The sequence below is a fragment of the Simochromis diagramma genome, unplaced genomic scaffold, assembly GCF_900408965.1.
Source record: "Simochromis diagramma unplaced genomic scaffold, fSimDia1.1 OVJJ01000302.1, whole genome shotgun sequence".
NCBI lineage: Eukaryota > Metazoa > Chordata > Actinopteri > Cichliformes > Cichlidae > Simochromis > Simochromis diagramma.
In genome coordinates, this window is record NW_024386792.1 from 9395228 (window position 1) to 9416519 (window position 21292).

The window sequence follows — 21292 nt, forward strand, 5'->3', positions numbered from 1 at the left end:
AGGTCTAAAGCAAACAGTCTGACAGAGTGCCATCTATATTAAATTAATTTCCAAAAATAGATGCCATAAAATAAGGAGCCCTCTCTGCCTGTGCAGAAGCATGTTTCTGCCCTCCTTATGGGTGAGCTGTCCCCTCCACAGCTGTCTAGCAGCTGTGGCCCTGGACACTGGCTGCATGATAATGACAAATATATTACACATATGGGTTAAATTATAAACATCAGTACAACAGAAATTCATCCAAAAAATACCTAATGTATTTATATAGTTTTAAGGAGAATAAGTTTTCAGTCGAACTAATATGGTTGTTATAAAGTAAAAGAGATGCTTTCATAAAAGTGGTTAGTCACCTCAGTTAGTTCCTTGCAGGAAACCAAGCTAAATAAAGTTAAAAAAAAAAGGTAAGGGTTAGCAAAACAAACAAACACAAGAACTCAACTAATAATTATTAGTCTAATGCCATTTTGAAGTATAAACATAATGCAGAGGAAATCAAAAAATACCCTTAAATTACATTTTTGCATGTCTACAAAATCTGTTAAATATTTCAAAACCATGAAAAAAGCCATCAGTGTTTTCTCAGTGGGTTTGATCTATAGAATAAAACCTCCAAATATCTTAATCACACTATCTTTTAATATTTCCCCAGTAAAACATTAATATGACATCCAGCATCATTCAGTAGCCATCTTATTTGACAATGGGTTGATTGAATTCAACAAACTGATAATGATATTTGACTAATATATTAGGCATACATACATTCTGGCATCCATAAGTCAAACTTTTGGGCTAGTATTTCAAAATTTAAATTTATTTACTCAGAATTTTGAGTTAGAAAGCCGGATTGCATTTTTAATTTTTTTTATTTAATTAATTATTCTTATTTTTAGTGGCAGAAACAAGCTCTTTTTAATTTAAAAATTTGAGAAGCTTTTATTATGTTGTTTTCTCATTAAAACAATTATTGTAATATGGCAGCGACAAGAGGTCAAATATCCATTGTTCGATTATCAGATTAAATAAATAAATAAAAATAAATAAATAAAATTTTTTGTCTGCTATATCCTCCAGAGAATCGCTTACCCGCTTGGCATACACAGGGATAAACCATACACGTGACGCACGTACGTACGCAAACATCTCAGTTCTCGCGAGAGTAAAATTCAAAAACAGGCGGTTGTTCGTTGAGAAGAAAACTAACCAAGAGGTACGTTTTAAAGCTCACGCGTTAAGCTTTTGGCTTTAATACTACTTTTCATGTCTGATAATTATAAAACGCCTCTCTAGGGACTTCGTCGTGCGTGACTTAATTACGTTGCGTTGTGTTTTTTTTCTCGGCTCTTGTTTCACTGGTAATTCTCTCGAGGTGGGTTTAGGAAGCTAATGAGACACCAGAGACCATCAGGCGGCTTCCTTTACTGCTAGCTAATAGAGACATTTCTGACAGAGTTTACTCTAGGTAAGCCTACTTCGGCTCATTGTATCGCTGTCTGTATTAGTTTAGGTTTCTGCGAAGGAAAGATGACGGCGGACAACGAAATAGACATCAAGGAGGCGTTTCAGCGAGCTCAGAAGGGCCACAATAACAAGGCAAAGCTGGTGGCGAGCCTCAAGAGCCGCTATAACAAGGTACGAGATGATGCTTTCTTATCAGTCTCTTCCTAAATGTCTTTCACATTATCCTGGATTAATGAGTGCATTGTTTAATACGATAAAATAACTCAGTTTATACGAGAATGTATAAATGCGCTTTCTTCTTAGAAGAAATACAGTAAAGTGAAATTAAAGCTTGTACACAGGTTTTCATTCTCCGTCACATCTATCGGTACTCTCTGTATATCCTCTTTTACTACGTGCTAGAGTCTTCTCTGTGGTCTTCCTCTTTTTCTCCATTCTGGCAGCTCCATCTTTTTTTCTTTCTTGCTTAAGTTTCTGGAAGTTTGAAGTGCTTGTAAGCTGTTTGTATTAAACTGTTTGACAGAAGGCATACTAATCTCAGATTAACTGAGATGTCTGGATTGTTAAATAAGTCTTTCAGATGACCTGGATTCTTATTATTGATCTCATAAGCATGGACCCTTCTTTCCTCTGTCTCTTCCTTCAGCTTGAGGATAAATCACTGTTCCATGAGGAGTTTGCGCACTACCTGAAGTATGCAATGATTGTCTACAAGCGTGAACCTGCAGTTGAAAACGTCATCGAGTTCGTTGCGAGGTTTGCTTCAAGTTTCCAGTCTCCACCTAAAACAAACGAGGAGGGGGAGCAGCAACAAGAGGAAGAAGAAGAAGATGATGATGCTGAGGACGATCATCCGTTTCTGGGTTTCATCTTCAACTTTCTGTTGGAGGTATGAACATTATAATGCTAGTTTATGCCTGTGAGCACTGTTTTCTGGTGTTGTTAGTGAACTGACCAGCAAATTCTTGACCTATTGATGATGATTTGTTAAAAATGTATCCTTTTTTTTTTTTTTTCTTTTTTAAACAAATCTGTTAACCACAAAAATTAAAACTTGTTCATTTCTGATTTTGCTCTGACTTTTTGAACACAAAGGCTTTGATGTGATTCTTGTCTATACTGCCTCTCAATTTTATTTTGTGGTTTCCCATATGACTTCTTTCTATTCCTTATGTATTCACATCTGTTTTTCATCATACACTTATCCTGATCCAATCCATGTTCACAACTACTCTTGTATCTCTGCCTTTTCCCTCCTAATCCGAGTTTTGTGCCTTTCGCTCTTATTCTAATGACCGTCTCATCTCATTTTCTGCCTTTCTTTCTTCTTAGTCCCACAAAGCCAATAGTCATGCAGTACGTTTCAGAGCGTGTCAGCTGATCAACAAGTTGCTGGGCAGTATGGCTGAGAATGCACAGATTGACGACGATCTCTTTGATCGCATCCACCAAGCCATGCTGGTCCGTGTCACTGACAAATTCCCCAATGTGAGAATTCAGGCTGCTTTGGCCATGACCCGCCTTCAGCAGCCAACAGATCCAGACTGTCCAACCATCAATGGTTTGTTTTTTGTTTTTTAAATGCTGAAATCTGTGACTTATTATCTAAAATTATGTGTTGAATCCCCACCCTCTACATGGTCTTAAATTCTTAATCTTCTCTTGAATCTCACTTCTTACAAAGTAATTATTGTCACGTGTTTTTGTTTTTTGTTTTTTTATTTGTTTGTTTTTGTGTTTGTGTATCTTTGTTACTGTCACTCTAACTGCGGAATTATTTTCTCTTTCTAGCGTTTATGTTGATTCTGGAAAATGATACTAATGCCGAGGTGCGACGTGCCGTTCTGTCCTGTATTGCAATGTCCCCTCGGACCCTCCTCAAAGTACTCAAGCGCACTCGAGACATCAAAGAAAATGTCCGCAAGTTGGCGTATCAGGTACCTATGAATGTAAAAATATGTATCCACTGCAAGGGCTGGTTGATTACGGAGATTTGCACTAAAACTTCCATGTGTGTTTCTATTTAAGGTTCTGGCTGACAAAGTTCACATTAAAGCCCTTAGCATTGCACAGAGAGTAAGCCTACTGCAGCAGGGCCTCCATGACACCTCAGGTAACACTGATTTTTGTGGTTAAATAATACTACTTTTATAAAGATGCATTTTTAACTTCAAAATTTGCACTTAAAGTAACACAAAACCCTAATCAAAGCTGCTTCTTATTGTTTTAATTATTAATACACCAGTTATTTTTTTCTTCATTGTCAAAAATGTTTGTTTATACAGCAAAAAGCTCTTTGGAATAATGAGTGATCTAAAATTTAAAGAGATTTCTTTACCAAATATAAAATGAAAAACACATTGGAGAAGTTGAGCCCTTTTTTTTTTTTTTACCCCTCGGCTTTTAAAGGCTGATGGGGTATTGAACTTTGACATCCAAGTTTGTGAATTCGATAACTCGACATCGAAGCAACGTGGGGCTTTCAAAATGATACCAGAAGTGTATCTATCTCAGAATTTGAATCTGTGACCTTGACCTCGAGGTCAGGTTTTCTGAAAATCTTGTGAAGGCAATAACTCGAGAAGGAAGTTGCCTTGGATTTTGAAATTGGTAAGATAAGTAAATTTACTAAAAATCTCGGATGAGTTTAAATCTCAGTGATCTTGACCAGAAGGTCAGAGGTCAAGTTTTCCAAAAATCTTGTAAATGTGATAACTTGAGAATAAAGTGACGTAAGAGTTTCAAATGATACCATAGGTGTATCTACTAGTGTGCTGAACTGGGCACCGCTAGTATTTTTGTTCGATTGATAGGAATGGTCCTGCTGTATATGTGTCTGATAGCCTGTGTGCTTTTCAGAAGCGGTAAGGGAGGTGGTTTGTTCTCGTTTGTTACCGGCCTGGCTGCTTCGGCTGGATGGGAACATCATTGAACTGCTCCATAGGCTGGATGTGGAAAACTGCGCAGAAACAGCTCTGGAGACCCTGAAAGCGATCTTCAAAAACATCCCGACTGAAGAGCTGCTGCAGAACCAAGTAGAGCTCGACAACAGGTACTCCCACTTCTCCCTCTGTCTAACAAATAATAAATAAAATGTCTGAAGTTAGAGATCATCGTGTGTGTTTTTTAACAGGAGGCTGATCCCAAAGGACAGTCTGACCTGTGAAAATGTGCTTTACTGGAGAGCTCTGTGTGAGTTCATCAGGAGTAAAGGAGATGATGGTGATGAAATGCTGGAGCAAGTATTGCCAGATGCAGCCACTTATGCCGACTACCTCTGTGGGTAAGAAGAGCCACTGTTATTGGATTATAAATTGTGGTTTTCTTGCTTATTGCTGTGCTGTGTGAATTCTGGACCAAGTAACTTTTCATATTGGTGGAATTTATGGAATATTTTATTGGGCACTTAATGTGCTTTGAGTTACTTTGTGGTGTTTTATTTGAAAAAAAAAAAAAATACAGTTGCCATAATGATTGTGTTGTAACTCTAGGTATCTGAAGGCAGGTCCGGTGTTCTCAGAGGAGCTCGTTCTGTATGTAACTGTGTGGCTAACTCAAAGCTTATATAACAGCGAGGCTAACTGACTGCTTTTTGTTAAACTTCACCTGGCTATTATAAAATATAGTTTTACATCCAGACAAGTGAACCTGCTTTGCTCATGGTCAGTGCACATAAAAATGGGTGTGTTACAAGAGTAAAACGTGATACTTTAAAAACAGTAGTAATCAGTTTAACACGCCCTTAGTGTGCAGCAGGTCAAGTACAATCCAATCCAGGTATGTACCAATCCAACTTTTTCCAGTTGTGAGAAAGAGTTCATTAGGACTTTTTAGTCATAGCAGCTGAAATGTCCACAATTTGCAGTTAAATTAAATTAAACAAATCACAAAGAAAAGTAGTTAGTGTAGCTTGAGTGAAACACCTCCATGCTGTTGTTGCGTTGCCATTAGCTCTCCCACTCTCCACAGATCGTCACGTTGTCACCGACATCCGACCAAATATCGGATCGATATTTGGAGCTCATGTTTAGAGCAGCCTGAAGCCTGAGCTTGCATGGACTTCAAAACACTCACACTGAACCCATTAGTTGAAACTTTTGCCTGCCATGTTTAATTTGAACATGCACCAGTGGAACAATAAAGAAAAGCACGACATATCCACCTTCATGTTTATTTTTTTTAAATAATGTTATTTGCTTTTGATGGGTACCATTATCCTTCACAGTCCTTGTTAAATTGATGTTTTCTGTGTCTTTTGTTTATTAACAAGTTAATTATACAGATAAGTTTTCTCATTTGCAGCAGCAGGTTTCTTTTTATAATCCTTTAGACTTTTATCTTTTTTAGTAACAGTTGTGGTTTTCAGCAAATATGAAAACCAGACAATTATTGCACCGCATTATTTTTGTAACGATGTTGTTGTTTGGTTTTGTTGCCTAAATTGGTATCGTGGTGCTTTAAGCCCCTAACTCTCTGCCGAGCTGTGTAAGCCAAAGCTTTTTATTTCTTTTTTTATTTGAGTGATATCTATAGTCCAAAGAAATCCACTTTATAAAGTTCTATTTTTTCCAAAGTCTGTGGGTAATCACGATCTCAGTAGTGATCCAAGTGATCATAGCTGATTTTTGCCATACTCAAGCAGACTTGACAGCTCATCTGCTACCCTTGCTGTGCACTGACAGAGCTGTTTTATCACCAGTCTAGTGCTTGTGTATGTAAGTGTGTGAAATACTGACGTGTGATATGCTCTGCAAATGAATTTGATTTAACTAATTGGCAAATCTAACATTTGTCTGCTCGTAAAATGGGTTTATTAATTTGAGTGAGGTGACAAGTAGCTGGTTGGTTAAAAGTCACTCCACCGCTGACTGATAACTGACTCTGCTGCGTGACATTTGGGAGAAGCGTTAATTTTGTTTATGCTGTCAGGGTAGCTGAATTATTCTAAATGAAAGGGCTCTGAGAGCTGCTGTTCTCTGACTCTGACTGTTGTAGATATCTGAAGGCCGTGCCTGTGCTGTCCGAGGAGCAGAGGGCCAACTTTAACCAAGTGGAGCTTGTCATGACTAAAGAGTTCATCTCGCAACAGCTCATCCATCTCATCGGTTGTCTGGACACCAACGAGGAGGGTGGCAGGTAAGATGAGAACAAGGTTGAGGAATGTGAATCGGATGCAAAATACCTTAAAATGCATGTGGAAATCAGCTGGGAAAGAGGAAGGATGTTTTTGGAGGGTGATGCAAACAGTCTGGTATTTCATTAATCAGCATGTCCTAACAAATATGGCCCAAAATGGTATATACAGGGAGTGCAGAATTATTAGGCAAATGAGTATTTTGTCCACATCATCCTCTTCATGCATGTTGTCTTACTCCAAGCTGGATAGGCTTGAAAGCCTACTACCAATTAAGCATATTAGGTGATGTGCATCTCTGTAATGAGAAGGGGTGTGGTCTAATGACATCAACACCCTATATCAGGTGTGCATAATTATTAGGCAACGTCCTTTCCTTTGGCAAAATGGGTCAAAAGAAGGACTTGACAGGCTCAGAAAAGTCAAAAATAGTGAGATATCTTGCAGAGGGATGCAGCAGTCTCAAAATTGCAAAGCTTCTGAAGCGTGATCATCGAACAATCAAGCGTTTCATTCAAAATAGTCAACAGGGTCGCAAGAAGCGTGTGGAAAAACCAAGGTGCAAAATAACTGCCCATGAACTGAGAAAAGTCAAGCGTGCAGCTGCCAAGATGCCACTTGCCACCAGTTTGGCCATATTTCAGAGCTGCAACGTCACTGGAGTGCCCAAAAGCACAAGGTGTGCAATACTCAGAGACATGGCCAAGGTAAGAAAGGCTGAAAGACGACCACCACTGAACAAGACACACAAGCTGAAACGTCAAGACTGGGCCAAGAAATATCTCAAGACTGATTTTTCTAAGGTTTTATGGACTGATGAAATGAGAGTGAGTCTTGATGGGCCAGATGGATGGGCCCGTGGCTGGATTGGTAAAGGGCAGAGAGCTCCAGTCCGACTCAGACGCCAGCAAGGTGGAGGTGGAGTACTGGTTTGGGCTGGTATCATCAAAGATGAGCTCGTGGGGCCTTTTCGGGTTGAGGATGGAGTCAAGCTCAACTCCCAGTCCTACTGCCAGTTTCTGGAAGACACCTTCTTCAAGCAGTGGTACAGGAAGAAGTCTGCATCCTTCAAGAAAAACATGATTTTCATGCAGGACAATGCTCCATCACACGCGTCCAAGTACTCCACAGTGTGGCTGGCAAGAAAGGGTATAAAAGAAGAAAAACTAATGACATGGCCTCCTTGTTCACCTGATCTGAACCCCATTGAGAACCTGTGGTCCATCATCAAATGTGAGATTTACAAGGAGGGAAAACAGTACACCTCTCTGAACAGTGTCTGGGAGGCTGTGGTTGCTGCTGCACACAATGTTGATGGTGAACAGATCAAAACACTGACAGAATCCATGGATGGCAGGCTTTTGAGTGTCCTTGCAAAGAAAGGTGGCTATATTGGTCGCTGATTTGTTTTTGTTTTGTTTTTGAATGTCAGAAATGTATATTTGTGAATGTGGAGATGTTATATTGGTTTCACTGGTAGAAATAAATAATTGAAATGGGTATATATTTGTTTTTTGTTAAGTTGCCTAATAATTATGCAAAGTAATAATCACCTGCACACACAGATATCCCCCTAAAATAGCTAAAACTAAAAACAAACTAAAACTACTTCCAAAAACATTCAGCTTTGATATTAATGAGTTTTTTGGGTTCATTGAGAACATGGTTGTTGTTCAATAATAACATTATTCCTCAAAAATACAACTTGCCTAATAATTCTGCACTCCCTGTAAGTCTTTTAGAGCTCCCTTCTGATGTTTCCTACCCAAACAGCAGGCCTGAAATAAGAAACAAGTGTATGAGATCTTCATATTGACAAAACTCATACAAGAAAGTATTGTCTTTTCTTTGTTTGAGAAATGACTGCAAGTAAAGATTATTTTCTGACAGGCAGCTAATAGATAAATTAATGAATAAATTTCAGACCCAGATTAGTTGCTGTGACAGGTTAGACAGTGAGCTGACTGTTTGGTTAAATATTAAATTAAATATTGTTTTGATTTGTTTGCCTGTCTGTTTATCTGGATAGCTCAGGAGGCTTTGGTCAGATTTGCATGAAATTTTACTTTTGGGTTTCATCCCTCAGAAGTAATAAACCTGTGCAGTCAGTCTAGCTTTGGAACTAAACTCTGGTTTGCAGTGGCAGCTTGAGGCTTAGGGTGTAGAGCGGGTCATCTAATAATGTGAAGGTCACTGGCTTTATCTTCGACTCCTCCATTCTGTGTGAATGGTGTGAGTGCGTCTGTGAACGTTAGTAGTTTTTAGGCTTGCGACTCTGAGACTGCTCTTGTTTATATATAAGACTTAATTAATTTGGTAGGAGATCCATAATGTTAGTTTTTTGAAGTCTGTTTATTCATTTAACGGTTGAGCTGTGCATGTTCGTAGGAAGCGTGTGCTGGCTGTCCTGCAGGACATGTTGGCTCTTCCTCAGACTCCCTCCTCTCTGGTCTTCCTCCTCACTGAGAAGCTCCTCAACCTCATCTCCGATGACCACAGACGCATCCAAACTGTAAGTTAGGCTTAAACATGAACTTCACTGTATAGTCAGTCGTCATGTTATCTAAACTCCCCTTTTGCACACGAGGGGAAATATAAATGTCACTGCCCTTTATGAATCCAGCTGACAGACCAATTAGTCAGAAATGAAATGATAAAGGCTGTAATTATTTATCAGTGGTTCCAGATGGACACACACCGGGGTCTTTTTGTTTGACGTGTCAGAAAATATAGCAGGTTTCCTCTCAGCTGTGGCATCATTGACCCTCAGATTGATGTTTAAATGAGCTGGCTTTGTGTCGCACAGGTGGCAGAAATCATCTCCGACGTGAGGGAGCCCATCACAGGGGCCAGTCAGCCAGTGGATGAGAACGAGAGACGCCGGCAGCAGGTCCAGGTGGGTGACACTCTGCCAAATGAAAACGCCCAGAAGCAATTTGATTCTGGAAACCCGTCCAGTTGTCTCACTGTGATTAAATAGAAGAGCTAAACAGCGTCTTTGCACAATTCTACTTTATAGAAGTTAGAAGTGAGAAGGTGACAAAAAAAATCCCTTTCTATTAAAGGACACCATGTAGACTGACGACCAGATTACTGTCTAATAATTTCTTAATTAGTTGGATTTTTGCCTTTTTTTTTTTTTTTTTTTTTTTTGCTCTCTGCTCCATTTATATTCCTTCCCTTTCTGTTTCTTTGTCCTGCTCTACATCCAGCTGGCAGATAGTTTATATTTAAGGCCAAGCTCACTTAAACTAGCGGGGTGGATGGTGAATGTCATGTACGCTAAACGTATCTTTGCCTGGTAAATCCTGGTTCATTAGCTCTCCCTTCTTTGCTTCATTCCCTTTGCTTAAGCTCCATGCACACGTACGCTCTGAGGGAATTACTCTCAGTTGTGACTGTTAATCTTTCTCCTGTACCTTAGTTTCCTCACTAAATACTGAAATCTGTTGGATTCAAAATGGCTGTTGAGAAAGTTAATCCTAGCCCAGGTGTTCACTTACTCTGTCCGCTCTGTGCACCTGGTCTCTCCCATCTTTTTATTCTTCAGTGAGTAAAAGCAAAGAAGGCTCCAGAGGGCTGTAGCCTCTCCCAGAGCATCAGCTGTTGTTTTTCCTGTTTGCGGAGGTGCAGTTTTCCATCTCAACAGTCCTCTCTTGAGCGTGCTTCAGCTGAAGAATGACCCTCCCCTCTTATTTTTATTGTCTGACCTGTTTGTGTTTTTTCTTTCCCTCTTTTCGCTCCCAGCTTGCAGAAGTGAAGGTGCGTATCTTAGAGGCTAAACAAACTCTGGAGGACTGCATCTCCGCCCAGGAGTTCAGCCAGGCGGCAGAGCTGAAGAACTCAATCACAGATCTGGAAAATCGCAGGAACCAGTTTCTCCAGGACATTGCGGAAAGCAACCAAGTGGCTGACAAGGAGGTCCGCACAGAGAAGGTATATAACTACACAGAAACATCACCTCTGCATTTAAATGTACAGTTTTTGCTCAGCTCTAGCTCCATTCATGGACCTCTCCTTTTAAGGCAACCCCCTGTTTATGCCAGCTCTGATTTGTTACCCCTTGTAAGCTGAAGGTTTCCTAAGCAGACAGGAGGTATGGGGGCTTGCTTCTGCCACTTGAGGTAAAAATGCCAACCCTAAGTCAAAATTTCTGGATATTATCTCAATATTTTGACACAATCACTCAAACTTCTGAGAAAATAACTTAAAATGGAGAAAATGGCCTGAAGTTTTGATTCATGAAGTCGCGATAAAAACCAAATATTTCTACATATTGGTGCCAAGTTTCCATGGGGTGGAGTTAGTGAGCTCAGGGCCAGAGCTGCATGATGGCTACCCCAAATCGCTGTCAGCGTGAATCTCATTAAAATGACGTTAATGCCATAACCGCATTAACTTGGTAAATCTCCGTTAGCGAGCTAGTGCCGATTGCTCCGTGCGTGGGGCTGCACGGTGCTAACGTTTTAAAGAGCTAACGCGTTGACACCGTGCACAGGGCGAGCCGCGCTAACTTGCTGATGAAGATTTGCAGTGTTAGCGTCATTTTAATGAGATTAAAGCTGACAGCACTAGTTACACAGTTTATAATAATTTCAGTATTTTTAGATCCCAACAAGCTGAGTCATAAAGACAACTTTTGTCCTCGTTGTTTTTTTTTTTTAATAAACCGTCATACAGGCTTCACATGTGGAGATTTTGGCTTTTCATTGAATTTGTCCCTGTTTTTATACATCATAGGGTGTGATGCAATAGTTTTACTAGTGCATCCCCGTGGAGATCAGATCTGTCTGTATGTGACCCATGAACTGAAATTACTATGACCTGACCTGGTTTAGAGAAGCTTGAGCTTTTTGCTCACTCACCTCATTATTTGAAACCTTGTTCATATGACCATCCATCTCCATATGAGCCACCATCATCCATATGACAGAAAATAAATGCGTTTTAATAAAATGAAATGGTGAATATGGTATGTGTTTGTTTGCTTTGCAGAATGATCCAGATACTCTTTTGAGGTGTCTAACGATGTGTGCTGAGCTGCTGAAGCAAATGAACATCAAGACCCGGATTGGTCCAACTACAAGCGCCTTAATGTCTTCACTGGTAAAAACAAAACAAGCACTTGAGTTTGTGTCGTAACTAAACATGCAGATCTATAGTAAAGGCAGCAGGATCGCCTTTTCAGATCTGAGTTTGTACATCTGTTTTTCCAGAAACCTTCAGTTTCTTTCATGCTAGTGTTGAGCCGACGCCACCCTGTAGAAAACAAGCATTTAAAAATATCCCTTTTTTAGGACACGAGCATGAGCTGTATATGAAAGTTTATTGAGGTCACAGATGAAGGGAGCCAGAGGGTGGTTTTCCCAAAGACTTCAATGCACATAACCAAACAGCTGATGATGGTTCAGAGCTGGCAGATTCTCTGAGTCTTCAAACTTTGCTTCAGTTAGATGCTCATTCAGACGATTTATACTTGGTGGGTGTTGAAACAAACTGATAGCTGCAAAGCAGAGGCGGGCTATGAAGAGATACCACCGTAGTTCCAGATTGAAATTTCAGCCGTTAAAAATTTGATGCAGAAAAAGCAATTAAGGGGAAATGAGGGCGCCAGAAAAAGATCTGTGAGACCAAGATAAGTTAGTGTTGAATAAAGAGCTTCATGACTGGCGGGCAGGAAGGCAAAATAAACGTCAGCTATCACAGATGATATGTGGCACAGGATACTCTGCACAGATAGAAGAAGAAGAATGGATTACCCGACGTATCATCAAATGCCCCCTTTGAGGAGAACTTAAACATCCTGTTTGTACAAAACTGCCTGAAGACATTTCAGAACTGCATCTCTCCAAACAAGGGACACTAAATCCACAGAGCGGGCGTAACAATATGACCACTGATGGCTGAAGTGAGTAGCACTGATTATCTCTTCATCATGGCACCTGTTAGTCGGTGGGATATATTAGGGAGTGAGTAAACATTTTGTTCTCAAAGTTGATGTGTTAGAAGCAGGAGAAATGGGCAAGTGTAAGGATTTGAGTGAGTCTGGCGAAGGCCAAATATTGATGGCCAGACGACTGGGGCAGAGCATCTCCAAAACTGCAGCTGTTGTCGGGGTGTTCCCGATCTGCAGTGGTGAACCAGCAACAGGTCAGGGGCAGCCAAGGCTCACTGATGCATGTTGGGAGTGAAGGCTGAACCAACAGACAAGCTACTCTAGCTCAAATTGCTGAAAAGGTTCATGCTTGTTCTGATAGAAAGGTGTCTGAATACACTGAGCATCGCAGGTTATTGCTGTTTGGGCAGCAAAAGGGGGAACAGTATTAGGCCATTATGTTATGTCTGATCGGTGCATACAGACTGGCCAAACATTTTCATTTTTCTTAATATTTATCACATAAAAAGTATCAGGGGATTTCACAAGAAAAATAAGACTGTTTTTGCTGCTGATAAAACTCAAGACCACAAAGTCTAAAAGCTGAAGATTTTCATATCAAGTTGTTTACAAAAAAAAGAAGAAAGAAACAGTCATCTGTCACCAATCAACAAATAAATAATTCTGTATTCGATGCTGAGGGTAGATGGAAGTTTTTGACCAATGAATTCATGTGTTATTTCTTCTGTTTTACAAATGTGTTTTTCTCATAGACCCTATTTGTTTTATTCTCAGAAGTGTGTCACGTACCATTTCTCAGCTTTTAAAATTTCATACAGTCATAACTTATTTTTGATGAGGGGAATAAAACACAGACTTTTTAGGTACTGACACGCTGGCTCGCACTCTCAGAAATGGCCATAGTAGTGACAATATTTTCATATCATGTATAAATGTACACTGTACTATGGATGTCATGATGAGGCACATCTGCAGTATTTGTTCTAATGGGGGTTAACAGAGGTTAAAGTGGTTTGAATCGGGTCATGCTGTTTCACTCACTCGCTTCTCCTAAATTCGCAGCTTTCTTTGTTAGTGATGCTGAGCTGTTGGTGGTTCAGTTGATAAAACCGGCCCCTGCTGGTACCGTCCATGAATCAGTTGGACAAGAACTGTCCGAAGTTTAAGGTGTGGAGCGAAACATCGTACATGTGCTGACAAGTCAGGTAGTCTGTGAGCTTGTGCAGAATATTGTGTGTGAATCCTGATGACTTGGAGCACTATTTGCTGTTGCTCCCGTAGGGAAGTTGAAATGTCAAAAAAGGAGCCCTTTGCCTTGGTTAAATGAGGAGCTCTTGAACTTGAGAAGAAATTGTAGAAAAGTGGAGCGTCACTGGAGATCTTCCAGACTAGAAGTATTTCTCCAGGCTTGGAAGGACTCATTTTCTTCTCTTCAATCAGCGATGTCGACAGTGAAAGCAAATTATTTCTCAAATCTCATCATGAGCCATAAACATAACTCAAAACTCCTTTTCAACACAGTGTTGCAACTTACAGAGAGCAAGTCAACTCTCTGCTGTTCTAATTTGATAGCTCATGACTTTCTTACATTTTTCAGAGACAGGGCTGAAACACTTAGAAATCATATTACTCCCTCCTCAAGCTGTTCACTAGACTACTCGGCTGCTTTGCCTGTTGGTGCTGATAAACTGTTCCGTGACTTCAAGGTTATTTCTCTGTCTGGATTAACTAAGGTTGTAAAAGCAGCTCGATGTACAATCTGTTCTTTGGATCCTCTACCAGCCTGGGTTATAAAGGAACTGTGGTCAGCATTAGGACCCTACATTCTGTTTCTTTTAAATACTTCATTGACGACTGGAGTCTTTCCTGAATGTTTTAAATCAGCTGTGGTAGTGCCGATCTTGAAAAAGCCTGGACTGGATGTTGACATGGTCGCAAACTATAGACCCATCTCACATCTGTCTTTTTTGTCTAAGGTCTTTGAAAAAGTGGTTTTTAAGCAGCTCACTGAGCATTTGTCAACAAGCAATCTGTATGAACCATTTCAGTCTGCTTTTAGACCAAATCACTCCACAGAAACAGCTTTAGTAAAAGTGGTAAATGATCTACTGGTAAATGCAGACAATGATCGCACTTCAGTTTTATTACTGCTGGATCTAAGTGCTGCGTTTGACACTGTGGATCACTGCATTTTATTGGATAGGCTTGAACATTTTATTGGAATTACAGGAAATGTTTTTATCATGGCTGAGATCTTACCTGTCTGGGAGGTCTCAGACTGTTAGTTTTAAAAATGATCTGTCCGAGACTTGTGCAGTGAGGCATGGGGTCCCTCAGGGCTCCGTACTTGGACCATTGCTGTTTTCTATGTACCTGCTACCTCTTGGTGTTCTTTTACGTTCTTGTAACCTTTCATTGTTACGCTGATGACCTGCAGCTTTATGTTCCTTTAACCATTGGAAATTGTGCTGAAGTCTCTAAACTAGAATGTTGTTTATCTGCAATTAAGGGCTGGTTATCGGATAATTTCTTGCTCCTAAATACTGATAAGAGTTGATGGTCATTGGGCCACACAAATTTCAGCACTTGTCCCAAAATTTCATCTTGAAAATTGATGACGGTGCCATAAATTGCAGGAACAAGGTAAAAAACTTGGGTGTGTGGTTCGACATGGTGCTCTCCTTTGAATCTCATGTGAAAGAGATAACAAAGACCGCCTTTTATCATTTGAGGAACATAGCCAGAATCGGACAAGTTTTGTCAAGCGACACTGCAGAGGTTCTTGTCCATGCATTTGTGTCTTCCCGTATTGACTATTGTAACGCTCTTCTTTCTGGCCTACCAAAGAAAAGTTTTAGAGGTCTACAGATGGTGCAAAATGCAGCTGCTCGCATTTTAACAAGAACTGGGAAATTTGAGCACATCACCCCTGTTCTGAGATCTCTGCATTGGCTACCTTGTCAGGTTCGAGCAGATTTTAAGGTCCTGCTGCTCACCTACAAGGCTTTAAACGGATTGGCACCTACATACCTCTCCGACCTTTTACACCTTTATGTTCCATCTCGTGCTCTCCGATCTCAGGACTCTGGCCTTCTAAAAGTTCCTAGAGCCAGAAAAAAGACAATTGGAGAGCGTGCTTTTTCTTTTCGTGCCCCGTTTCTGTGGAACAACCTCCCTCAAGATATTCAGCAGGCATGCTCTGTGGAGGTTTTTAAAACTAAGTTGAAGACACATTTGTTCACCTTATCCTATATGTCTTAATTCTATGGCTTTTAGTTTTTAAATTTTTATTATTTTTAACTTGTATTGTGTCTCTTACCTGTATCGCTTTTATTTTATTTATCCCTTTAGTTGTACAGCACTTTGTTTGAAAGCGCTTTATAAATAAAATTATTATTATTATTATTTCACACCCATTCATCAGTAATAAGCCTTTATTACAAAACGTATGTAAATAAATAACAGCTGTTATCATTTATTCTTATCTGTTACTAACAATGCACAGTTTATTAACAATGGTTAAGTGTTAACCTTATTGATTGCTTTCACTGTTTTTTCCTGCATCTCAGATCCTGCCCAGCATAGCAAGCGCTCACCCTGCTGTCCGCAACATGGCTGTGGTGTGTTTAGGAACATGTGCTCTGCACAGCAAGGAGCTAGCCAAAACCCACATGGTCCTGCTGCTACAGGTAACTTCTTATAGATGTGTTTCAGATACCTGAAACACTTTGTTTACATGTGTAAGGATGCTACACGATGAACAGAAAGTTAAGCCTTAATATCATTTCCACACTTAAATTGCTGCTTTCCTTCTAATCGGATTAAATTATTATTAACCTCCTAAGACCCAAACTCTTTCGTGGCACGCATTTTTAATTTCTCTTTGCTATTTGGGCTGATTGGGACCTGATGAATGTAAAAACAAAGAATTACATGATTTTTTTTATTTTTCACCTGATTTTTGTTTCTGAGAAAAATGAGATTTACATATGAGGGCATTCGTTTTAACTTTCGATAGAACAGTGACAGTATAATGTCCTCGTAAGTGGATATCAGAGCAAAATTTAGTATTTTGGTCTAGACAACCCAAATGATGTCCACATATGTGAACGCCAGGTCCTAAGAGGTTAATGACATTAATAATTCAGTTACTGTCAGTCTTTCTGCAAATAAAATAATTGCTAATTAATCACTTAAAAAAACAAACAAACATGTAATAAACTAAACATGACGCCTTTAGCTTAAGAGCTGTGCTCAAACTAATCCTCAGTTATTTTGTAACTGTAGCTAATTGCAAAATAAACAACATTATGCAGGCTGGAGGGGAGTCGGGGGGGTGATTCTAGTCATTTTTGTTCACTGACAAAAAACGCACATGTATTAAAGGCTTTCTTGATTCAAAGTGCTCTGTGTGTATCTGCGTGTTTCCAGATAGCTCAGCTGGATGAGGTAAAGATCCGTATCAGTGCTCTGCGGGACATCATCGACCTGCTGCTGCTGTTTGGCTTCCAGCTTCTCTCTGAAACAGCTGCCACTGAAGCGGCCCTGCCCTCCCAATCCTCACCAGAGAACCAGGACGATGACATGGCGGTTGCAACTGAGGAGAAGGCGGACGTACCAGAGGACACCGCACAGAGTATCCTTGTGATGCTGTCAGAGTTCCTGGACAGTGAGGTGAGGCTGAGATATTTTACTCCAGAAACTACAGTATGCATGTGGGTGTTTATAGATGTCTGATACATGTGCTGGGAACATCCTTCAGGTGTCCGACCTGCGGACAGAGACGGCGGAGGGCCTGGCCAAACTCATGTACACGGGCCGCATCTCCAGCGCCAAGATGCTGTCCCGTCTGGTGCTGTTGTGGTACAATCCCGTCACAGAGGACGACATACGCCTGCGACACTGCCTCGGCGTCTTCTTCCAGCTCTACGCCCGCGAGAGCAGGTCACTAATGTGCATGTTGAGTGATGTGGTCACTTTTATTTGGCATGGAATCTCCCCCAGCTGATCATGTGACATCAAAATGGTGTTTTTATGCTTCAGGGCTCACCAGGAAGTCGTGGAGGAGAGTTTCTTGCTGACCGTTCGGACTCTGATGAACGCTCCGGCGACGTCTCCGCTCGCTGAGGTGGACATCAACAATGTAGTCGAGCTTTTTGTTGAGCTGACTCGCCCGGGAGCTCTCATTAAACCTTCAACTAACACTGAGGTGAGAAACATCGGAGACTGAGGAAGAGACTCAGGAAGATTTTAAATTAAACCCAAATTCCAAAAAGCTATTTATAATCTTATTATATTAGGAGTGTGGATTTACTGTTGGGTCTGTGGCTCTGTTCAAGGAAAACACCAAGGATGTTTTTATTGCCTCACTGAGCTTTTCGTTATACATCTTCCCTGAAATACCAGCTAACAGTCTGCAAAATGTTTCACACGATTACTGCAGGTCAAGTAAGCGTGAGCAGAACAGAGTGTTATTATTAATTTCTGAATAATTGTATTTGTATACCTGTGTATGTCTCAGGAGGTGTGCGTCCATGACTACATGGCTGTGCGTATCTGTGGCGAGATGCTGAAGGACCCCACAGCCCCCGAGGTGCGCCTCTATGCAAAGACTCTGAGCAACTTGGAGCTCAGCAGAGACGAGACCGTCAGGGAGGACCTGCAGACGCTGCTGCAGCAGCTTGTACAAGTGAGCCTACTGCTATCGCACCACTGTAACGTAGTCCACGTGATATTGGCAACAAGTTCACCATATCAACAAAAAACGAAATGAAGGCCTGGAAGAAACAAAAGGTGGAAGGAGACTGAGGGAGCCACACAATGGGCTGGAGGACAACCCTTAATGAGGTTGTATAAATAAAAAGCTAAACTAAGGTACTGCCAAAAAACAGCAGACTGCTAAAACTTGACAAAGAAAAGGAAAAAGAACATAAAGGAGGGACCTATAGATGCTCAGGAGCTGCTTGGTCTGGGAGAGATCGCAAAAGCTTTTCTGAGCTAACTTTAAACAGAGGTAGAAATTCGTTAGTTACTCCACCCAAAAAGAGAAGATGCAAACACGAGTGAGAACTAATCACAAATTATAGCTAAAGCTGTGAAAATTGCAATTAAAAAAGCTCTTTGGGTTTTTTGTTGTTGTTGTGTTTGTTTGTTTGTTTGTTTGTTTGTTTGTTTTCAACCAAAAAAACAAAATCAAAGTATTGAACATGTTCTGTTCATTTCAAGCTCCATATTTTATATCCTGGGACTGATTCACAGTTTTAAAATAATCCTTATTTACCTTATTCTAAGACTTTGTGCAGCTACTCGGTTTATCTGAAATAAGCTCTTTTAGCTCTTCTTCCTTTAAGCCAACTTCTGCTGATTTGTTTTGTCCTTGCAAACAGAATGTTTAAACAGCAAGTGGGTGGAGCTGTTGTGGTCACATTTAGAGTGCGACTGTGAGCACCACTGTCTCAAATGAAGATATTAAAGCAGTGTGATGCCTTTGACTTTGATTGTGAACATAGCATTAGCCACTGTAACGGGACACATGAACGACATCATAGGTCCATGTTGTGTTTTTAAAAACAGTTGAAAAATTTCCAGAATTAACTACACCTCTCATTAGAATAAAGTGGAGAAAACAGCAGCTCCGACTTTATGAACAAAATGTGTTTTCTGTGGAGTTGAAGATCAGCTAAACCGGGCTGTATTATAATGTAATACCAGCTTGTACCACAAGGTGGATTGAGTCAGTTTAATCTTCATTTAAACATCAAAGTCAAGGAGAACGTATTCCTCTTTACCTTTTGCCAGGACACCGTTGTAAAGTTTCTTGAGGAATAGTTAAAAGGATGGGAGGAAAATGGCACTATAAGTCCAAAAACATCTTAACATGCTTCCCCCCCTAGTGGTGAAAGTGTCACGTGTGTGAATGTCAAAAGACAGAAATCATCAAGATATATAGAAAAACCTTCACAGCAGTCCATCAAACCGAGCTCATGTAGTGTGGAGCACAGACCTGTACCTGCATATCTGTCTGTTAAAAGGCCCATTGTTTAAGTTCACCCCTTTCCCTCCTCCTTTCCTTCAGGTGGTGAAGGATCGTGTCTGTCTCCGTGCTCTGGAGAAGATGATTTATCAGCTGGCGGACTCAAAAGAACAGGCTGAGCTCCTCAGCACCACTGCGTTACAACCCCTGGATGTCAATGCAGATGGTATGCATGCAAACACAGACTTTAAATAGGAATGGCCATCTGATATCCCATGGAGCATCTCCAACTTATGTTACCTCCTGAGTGTGTGTCTAAATAGATTTAAAATGCTAATTTGTGACAAGCGCTCCTGCAAAAGGATTACATGACTTTACCAGCATGTTGCTAAGTAGATTAAAAATGACTCGCTCCGTCCCATTCGGTGTTTGTTTAGATAAAAATGCAGCAGGCTGAGGGCGGAAATGCAGAAAAATGAGTTCTCTGTTTGCTGTTTCCACAGAGGCTGCGGCAGATGATCCATCAAAATCTGCCAAGAGACCCAAAAGAGGTAATGCAGGGGTTTTTATATGCTCGTCTAAAACCGCAGTCCTTCAGTGCCACTATATTTTTAGAGCTCCTCCTCTCCTGCCCGAGGCAAGAAGTTGAGTCAGCACTGGGAGGTAACCCGAGTCTTTGTTTTCACAGGTCAGAGGAAAGCGTGCACAGCCAAAGGTGGCAGAAAGCCGAGCAGGAGGGCAGAGTCGTCAGAGGAGAGGCGAGTTTGCTGATTTTAGCAAAATAGAAAACAGACCCATTCAGTAACATATTCATCACAAGTGCATTTACTCATTTTCTTGTCTCACCGTCTCTCTTTGGCTACAGCGATGGAGAAAATGTCCCCGAGTCGGCCTCCATGGTGCGTCCGTCACGGAGGGCCAAGACTGCAGCTCTGGAGAAGACGAAGCTGGACCTCAACCCTCTTATCAACCAGGAGGCCAATGTGTCCTGAATAAAGAGATTTACCTTTCTGTATCGACTCAAGTGTTCAGGCAATGAGTCATATTTACCCTTAAGTTACATTTGTGTTGTTTAAAGTTTCGTCATTTTAATCATTAAATAAATGTATCAAAGTTAACAAAGCTTGTTCTCTTTTTTTAAAAATTTAGTGCAAACATATCCTGATAACTTTTAACAGGGAAAAAAGCAAATCACCATTTCACACAAGAAGCAAAGACAAAATGTTTCTTTTGTGTTCATGTTTTAATGCCCTGAATAACCATGTGACCTTTCTAGATTCCCTTACCAGTTCCCTCTCTACCAGTACATAATTAAACCATGTTAATCACCACGAATGTGAAGAATTCAGAGAGGTCTGATCTCAATCATTGAAATCTTACAGAATAAAAATGGAAATGGTATTTCAGTTTTGCTTGAAGTTACATACATTTTCTATAAATTCTTAAAGGGAGAGTAACAAGTCAGGTTTTTACAGTAAACAAATAATTATACTGTAAGTAAAGTATAAGTAATTTTAAGTATTTCATGGTAATTTTGTGGTATTAGAACAATGTTTTCCCAGCACGTTGTAAGTATGCTGTACTTTTGGACTGGATTAATCTTGCATTTTTATATATTTATTTACTTTTACATTTTAATTTAATATTCATATTTATGATGGGTGTTGTTTTTTTTTTCCACCCCCCCACTTTATAGTAATCATATAGTAGGGATTTAGAACAGTTTGTTAATGTATTTCTAAATTGTGTTTGAACTGTAAAAGGAAAAGTAATGAGTTGGACTTAATCACAACAAACTGATGGCCTTTATTGTGGGCCACGAGTGTCA

General features: G+C 40.3%; 1 protein-coding gene across 4 annotated transcripts; it reads left to right on the forward strand.

Annotated features, from left to right (window-relative positions):
* Nucleotides 1–1086: 1086 nt before the first annotated feature.
* Nucleotides 1087–20583, forward strand: ncapg (non-SMC condensin I complex, subunit G). Of its 4 annotated transcripts, none has more exons than XM_040024280.1 (22): nucleotides 1087–1210; nucleotides 1508–1632; nucleotides 2108–2350; nucleotides 2794–3022; nucleotides 3253–3398; nucleotides 3490–3574; nucleotides 4321–4513; nucleotides 4595–4744; nucleotides 6457–6597; nucleotides 8984–9107; nucleotides 9402–9491; nucleotides 10343–10531; nucleotides 11591–11701; nucleotides 16061–16180; nucleotides 16923–17165; nucleotides 17254–17435; nucleotides 17535–17700; nucleotides 18013–18180; nucleotides 19567–19690; nucleotides 19968–20015; nucleotides 20153–20222; nucleotides 20330–20583. In XM_040024280.1, exons 2-22 carry the CDS (start codon nucleotides 1525–1527, stop codon nucleotides 20454–20456), a joined length of 3057 nt encoding a protein of 1018 aa, XP_039880214.1. In that variant the 5' UTR covers nucleotides 1087–1210; nucleotides 1508–1524; the 3' UTR covers nucleotides 20457–20583. The 4 variants fall into 4 exon arrangements, with proteins under 4 accessions (XP_039880214.1, XP_039880213.1, XP_039880216.1 ...); XM_040024279.1 differs by having other exon boundaries at nucleotides 1090–1210; nucleotides 1503–1632; XM_040024282.1 differs by lacking the exon at nucleotides 1087–1210 and adding an exon at nucleotides 1224–1369 and having other exon boundaries at nucleotides 1503–1632.
* Nucleotides 20584–21292: the final 709 nt, after the last annotated feature.